Source organism: Daucus carota, chromosome 6 (genome assembly GCF_001625215.2).
Source record: "Daucus carota subsp. sativus chromosome 6, DH1 v3.0, whole genome shotgun sequence".
In the NCBI taxonomy this organism is placed as follows: Eukaryota; Viridiplantae; Streptophyta; class Magnoliopsida; order Apiales; family Apiaceae; genus Daucus; species Daucus carota.
Window position 1 is genome coordinate 6331942 of NC_030386.2, and position 7231 is coordinate 6339172.

Genomic DNA, 7231 nt, shown 5'->3' on the forward strand with positions numbered 1-7231 from the left:
AATCAGTAAGTTTTCATTGGATAAAATAATATATTCACGTCTAGGAATTTAAAAGGATAAGATGTTATATTCACATAAAGAGCTATAAATGATATTAATCTATGATTAGCAAATTAACTTGTCTTCAATTGTGTAAAGAGCCGTTAAGTTCGCTTTAATACTCCTCTAAAACAGGGAAATAGAAGAAATTATTCTGAATCAAAATCACCATTAATTAGGGTTACAGGTATGCTTAATCTTCTTATCATTTGTCTTATGAAGAGCATATACAATTATTGATGGTATCATTTACATATACATATGGTGGTTGCGAATTATGCATGCACATGTAATATAAGGATGGATGAAAAAGAAAAACAACAACGTAAAGATCAATCTGAAGTCATTAATGAATTGATTGGTATTATTGAGTATGTCAAGGCCATTCCGGATTTTCGTATCACTCAAAAAAAACAAAGTCAATGTCTCGTTCGGAGGTTAAAGCTTTTATTACCTTTGTTAGAAGAGATTAGGGACCTTGAGTCTCCACTTCCTGAAGAATGTTGTGTTTATTTGTATAAATTGAAGACTGCGTTTCGTTCTGCAAAGAAATTATTGAAGGCTTGTAGTGTTGGAAGCAAGATTTACCTGGTTAGAATTGATTTTTTACTAGATAATTTGTTCATTTTATTATGTTATATCATGTCATACTCCTATGAATTTGCGATTGATGATTAGGCATTTGAGAGCGAAGGAGTAATGATTAGATTCAAGTCTGTTTACGAGAAGATTAGTCAAGCATTGGATGGCATACCACAGGATAAGTTTAGCTTATCAGAAGAAGTGAGACAGCAGGTTAATCTTTATTATCTCATGTTTATTGATAAATTTTTATTTATAACAGATACACACTACATTTATATTTTTTGACTAAATAGAATTTTTAAACGCATTTTTTTTATGTATATGTAGGTTCTTTCTCATATGTAGGGTGGAATTAGCTTAGCTTTTTAATTGATGTGTATGTTAATGTTATAAAATTTGCCATGAATGGAATATTTGGTGCAATTGCTTAACATTTTACATGTCTTGTTTATGAATATTTTTCACCATGCATTGCTACATTCGCCAACGCTGTATATATATAATCTAGACAATGTTTTTTTAAAGAAAAAAGATAATTAGATTAACTTGCCACTCAACTAAATTTTATTCCTCTAAAAAAGAAATCAGTTATAAAAACTTCATAAATATTTTGATGTGAGTGCAACAGATAACCTGGTTCCTTAAACAAAACTTTGGGACTTCTATTTCTTCTCCTCTTCTTTTCTAAGTTCTTTTTTACCATGATTTTATAGTTTGTCCTAGCTTCACTGTCTCACAAACATAAAAAAATAATATTAGTGTATACAATTTATGGTACCATTTAAACAATTTTTCATGTTTGATTAGTCATTTAACATCGATAGTTTATGAGTTTATTATTCATCTATAGAGTGGCATGCACATAGCTTTTTCTAATTGATGAATATGTTATGAGGGTTAAACTTGTCATGTATGTAATTCTTAACTTTTCAAGTAAGTGACTTCCTAATATGTGGTACATAAAAATTAGTAAGTAGTAGACAATATGGATTATTATAATATATGTAATAATTCAAAATAATTTTGCTTGCATAAATTACCTATGTTTCTCTCTTTTTGTAAGATAAGTTTGTAATTCAGGTTGAATTAATTCGGGGGCAACTTAGAAAGGCAAAATCACGGAGTGATAGTCAGGACATGGAGCTAACTATGGATATGATGGTGGTACTTTCTTCGGAGAACGATCGAAATGCCGACAAGGCAAGTATAGAGAGGTTGGCAAACAATTTGGGACTCCGAACTGTTGATGATTTGAACAATGAAACTATAGCCATAAGGAAACTTGTTAAAGAAAGACGTGGACATAATGCCGAGGCAACTCAACAGACCATAGATGTTCTGAGAAAATTCAGAAGATTTGCTGGAATGGATGAAGAAAATATTCTTGAAGAGCCTATTGTGCCTAAAGATCGCAACAAATTCGTCACTATAACAACCCCTGATGAATTCCTTTGTCCGATTTCACGAGAAATCATGGCAGATCCTGTTATTGTTTCAACTGGACAGGTATATAGGAACATAAGGCCATTAATGGTTCTTAACTCTTTTCGCAGTTATTTTTTTAACAAAATGGCATTAGATTGTTATATTAAAAATGTATTGTGGTATATTGGAATTTCCCCATATTTAAGTCTTGATTGTTCCTTTCTTGTAGACATATGAAAGAGACAACATACAACAGTGGTGGGATTCTAATCATCAGACTTGTCCAAAATCTGGTCAACCTTTATCACACTTGACATTAGCGCCCAATCATGCTTTAAAGAACTTAATTTTGCAGTGGTGTGAAAAAAACAAAATTGAACTTCCCAAGAAAGTTGTAGCGAAACACCGTACAAGTCATGAAAAGGTATCTGCTGAACCTGAAAATAAAATGTTAACGTTGGTTGCAGACCTATCTTCAAGTCAGTTAGAGGTGCAAAGAAAGGCTGTGACAAAGATTCGTAAACTTTCAAAGGAAAGTCCCGAGAGCAGGGTTTTGATAGCACGCAATGGGGGAATCCCACCACTGGTGCAACTTTTGTCATATCCCGATTCTAAAATTCAAGAAAATGCAGTAACAGCTCTTTTGAATCTGTCTATTGATGAATCAAACAAGATACTCATATCTAATGAAGAGCCAATTGCCCCTATTATTGAAATTTTACATAATGGAACTATTGGAGCAAAGGAGAATTCTGCTGCAGCACTATTTAGTTTATCAATGCTAGATGAGAATAAATCAACAATAGGGGCATTAGATGGTATCCCTCCACTAGTAGATTTATTGAGGACTGGAACAATTAGAGGTAAGAAAGACGCTGTCACTGCTCTATTCAATTTGGCTCTCGGCCATGCAAATAAGTCAAGAGCTATTGAAGCAGGCATTGTGACACCTTTGCTCCAAATACTCAAAGATAATCACTTGGATATGGTAGATGAGACATTATCCATATTGTTGCTTCTTTCATCACATCAAGAGGGGAGGCAGCAAATCGGACAACTTTCTTTTGTAGAAACTCTCGTTAATTTAATAAGGGACGGGACTCCAAAGAATAAAGAATGTGCATTAGCTGTTCTTCTAGAGTTGGGTATACATAACTCCAATCTCCTTCTAGCTGCACTACAATTTGGTGTTTATGAGCATTTGGTTGAGGTAACTAAAAGTGGAACAGATCGTGCTCAAAGAAAAGCAAACTCAATATTACAGCAAATTAGTAATTCTGAGCAGATTTGATGTAAATACACATAAGTAAGTGTAGAAGGTCAGTTAGTATCCCTTCCCAAATTATACAGTGTTAAAAAGTTTATCTTCTATCTGTAGTTGAATATGTAGTTTTGTATTTGATGTTAGATTACTGTGAATGCAAAACAAATGACTCGGTATATAAATCTAATGACTATTCAAGCAAACAAAAAATATTCCAAATAAATCTAGAGCGATCCTCCGTGATCAACGCTACGACTAAAATTTGTTGCTAGACTAATATTTTGGTTAAACCTATATATATATATAAGCTTTAATCAGGATTTATATACAGACTTTAAACATCGTTGACCTAGAATACCATAATTTGATAAGATATATTGTAAAATGTCATAGAGAGTTTGCATCGAGAAAGTCGTAATAGTGTTACAAATATTATTGTGATAAATTGTTGCGTCTAAGATGAATTATTTGATTATTCTTAATATCTAAGTAAATTGACATCTAAGTATATCACATAATGCATAGAGGCTAAGCATGTACTAGCATATATATGCTAAGCCAATGAATAGTGAAGTCGATGTTCTGCATGAATCTTTAACTTTCTTAGAGTTATTAAGATCTTGGCTCGTCAAGTTGGGCCAGATGGACACATAAACCTCAAAAAAAAAAATGAAGTAATGAAAGAGGAAGTCATCGGCAGCCCCTCAACCTTTGGATTTCCTCCACCAATTGCTGCAAAAGTAAAGGGTTCACCCTTTACTTTTTTGGATATGAAAAGGCAAAGTTCTCGCTTAAATAATTAGGATTTTCTCTTTGAACAAAAGTACCAACCAGTTCCATATTTCTATTTTCTTGTCTATTCATATGGTCAAAGCTCCCATTACGTGTTTATTGAGAAGAAATTTTCCACATGTTAAGTAATGGAGAATTGTTATAGTCGTTGCAGAAACACCATTGTATCGTAATGTCGAAAACTTATTTCAACTTGGGCTAGAGGTTCGGGGGATGCATTTCCTTCCTTGTATGAAACGTATTGTGAACTATATCTTTTGTAATAGTGAAAACTATGACATATAGCTTTATCTTTATAAATACTAGGGAAAAATGTGCCCCTATCAAAAAGCCGTGCTTCCGAGTTTTTTTTAAAAAGTTGAGACAGATGAAGTTGAGCTTGATTGGAATAAAAGTGATTGAAAGGGCAAGTCCTACAATAATTTTAAATAATATATTAAGTGATGTTCTTACTAAAGTTTAGAATGTTGAAAATGAATGTTTCAGCAATATTTTAATACTACCTAATTTTAAGGACCACAATAAATGCTCTATTTCATTACTAGCAATAAGAAATTAATTTCCACATTTCTTACACTTTTTTCGCTCCTCTCTCTCTCTCTATATATATATATATATATATATATATATATATATATATATACATATTACACATCCTTATAATACAAATATAATATTATTTTATTAATTGAACATGTTGTTGAAATTGATATATGTATATAGAATCCTAAATTACTCGGACACTATATTTTATTATATATAGAAATTTGCTATAACATTATTGGACTTTCTCTAAGACTACTACAACGATATATTTAATTATATTTTTATAGGCTGATGTCATATATGAAAAATGTCTATTTAAAATATAGATATATAGATATTAATAAATGTATGATTACTTTTATATTTGAAATCAGTGCTGGAATTATATATGTACCATTGTCACATCATCATTCACTATAAATGAAGAACAATTTTTATTATTTTCATTATATAAAACTAGTTGTGCAAATATATATGGAGTCATATAAAAGCTAAAAGAGGTAGTAAAATTTGAAACTAGTTTTGCAACTAGCGGGGGCGGATCTAGGATTTTTTTCCTGCACGGCTGGAGTTAAAAATAAAATTGCCGACAAAGAAAAGTAAGAACTAGCAAAAAAAAATTACTTGTTGTAATAACAAAAGTCCAAACTAGAACCCAAAATTCGCTGAAAATTAATTATAATATCTCAATTGGTTCTATTGTGACACCATATTTGTTCAAAGTTACTGTTCAATATTAAGTCTAAAAAAATATACATAAAATATTAAGTTTACAATACATGTCTACCTACCACACATAAATCACATACTCAAAGCACATCTTAGAATCTAAAACAATTAAAAAAAGATGAAAACATTATTATTTCGTATCACACAAATACGCCCTAAAACAATTTAGAAGAACTACTTATTTTAAGTGTTTAACCTATTTTTATTGAACAATGAAAGCAAGGCCGAGGAGGGTTATTTTGTTCATTTTAATTTTATATATAACCGTGTTATAACACTAGCGGAGACTTATGGACTGGGTTATTTAACGGGGCTTTTTTTTTCTATCGGGCTGGACATTAAATCATAAATACATGTTAATGGGTTGGCTAAAATTTCACCCGGGCTGGGACCAACCCCAGCCCCTATGACGATCCGTCCATGGAAACTAGGATCACACTAAGACTTTTATTTCAGTATAATATAGTTTTTGCAGCTACGTTATGAAAATGGCCAAAAATGTTTTATATATCTACAATTGAACTTGCTTTTAATAATTAGCTTTGGACTCAACAACCTCTTATATGTTTGTCCAAAAATGTCAGAAATATGGTATACTTTAATTGTTAACTTCTAATTATAAGAAACTCATATGTACTTCATTTTAATTGATATGGGATGAATGGAAATAGAGGGAAAAAATGGACTTGATAATCTGTTGAATAAAACATGCATGTACAATAAAAAAAATTATATTGACAATCCAATATTTTGTATTTGTCCATAATTCTGTACTTGAAAAACTATGTAGTAGGACTTGTGTTCAAATGTAATTGCATTATTGGAAGATTTCTCTTTTCATATTCAAATAGTTAGAACAAAAATATCTATAGATCATGCCATATATGGTGGCAACATCATTATGCAATGTTAGGATAGACCATATATGGTGTAGTGAGAAGAAAATCATCAAGATCATGCCACAGAAGATTGAGAAATAAATTTGTGATGTTAGATATCTTTGGATATAAAGTCAAAACTGATAAGTTAATTATTATTTTCGTTCGCTTACGTGCTTAATTATATTATTGTTGCACCATATACAACTGTCCTTGTTCGATGTACAACCCACTATAACATATTGCTTTTCTTGGGGTACCAACAGAATAAACAACATGTTTTCATTCTGTATGATATAATTGTTCTTGCTTTGTTGAAAAACACATTCGGGCATTTTGTTTCCGTGGGGTTACTAATCGAACAAGTTACGTGTTTCCTTCCCATGCAATATATAATTGTCCTTGTTTTTTGTGAATGACCCTTTGGCATGGATTTTGTTCCGACGCGTAACTAACCGAACAAGTTATATGTTCCTTTTCACACGTGTGTGTGATTTACTTGTGCTTGCAATATTAGACACACACACACACACTAATAAAATTTATTTTATTAGTATAAAATTTATTTTATAATATAAAATTTATTTTAATCTACAAATATTAATTTTGAATCATTAATATAATTTTTATAGACTGCCACACATTTATTTTATCTTACAAATACTAATTTTGAATCATTAATATAATTTTTATAGGCCGCTGCACGCGCTGCTTCTCAACTATTATATAAAAAAGAGAAAGATGGAGAGATAATAATTTATAACATTATTATTTGAACAAATGAACTAGAATGAGTAGATTGTAAATTAAGAAAAGAGGAATATAAAATAGGGATAAATATCAAATAGGTGACTCGTTTCGTCAAAATGTATCAATTGAGTCACTGATTCCCAAATTGACTCAAATGAGACACTCATTAGAAAAATTTGTATCAAAAATATCACTTTATCGTTAGTCGAAATTCTGAAAGTAT

The 7231-nt window shown here is 31.0% G+C and overlaps 1 protein-coding gene across 1 annotated transcript; it reads left to right on the forward strand.

Annotated features, from left to right (window-relative positions):
• Positions 1 to 339: 339 nt before the first annotated feature.
• On the forward strand, positions 340 to 3340 carry LOC108225681 (U-box domain-containing protein 15). Its single transcript, XM_017400608.1, has 4 exons — positions 340 to 630; positions 718 to 834; positions 1705 to 2130; positions 2279 to 3340. The coding sequence occupies exons 1-4, from the start codon at positions 340 to 342 to the stop codon at positions 3338 to 3340; spliced, it is 1896 nt and encodes a 631-aa protein (XP_017256097.1).
• Positions 3341 to 7231: the final 3891 nt, after the last annotated feature.

What these genes read in the sequence shown, in the direction of transcription:
- LOC108225681 (XM_017400608.1), top strand. Translation starts at nt 340, where the DNA reads ATGGATGAAAAAGAAAAACAACAACGTAAAGATCAATCTGAAGTCATT. An exon ending in TTGGAAGCAAGATTTACCTG is followed by an intron (nt 631 to 717) that starts GTTAGAATTGAT and finishes ATTGATGATTAG; the next exon opens with GCATTTGAGAGCGAAGGAGT. An exon ending in CAGAAGAAGTGAGACAGCAG is followed by an intron (nt 835 to 1,704) that starts GTTAATCTTTAT and finishes TTTGTAATTCAG; the next exon opens with GTTGAATTAATTCGGGGGCA.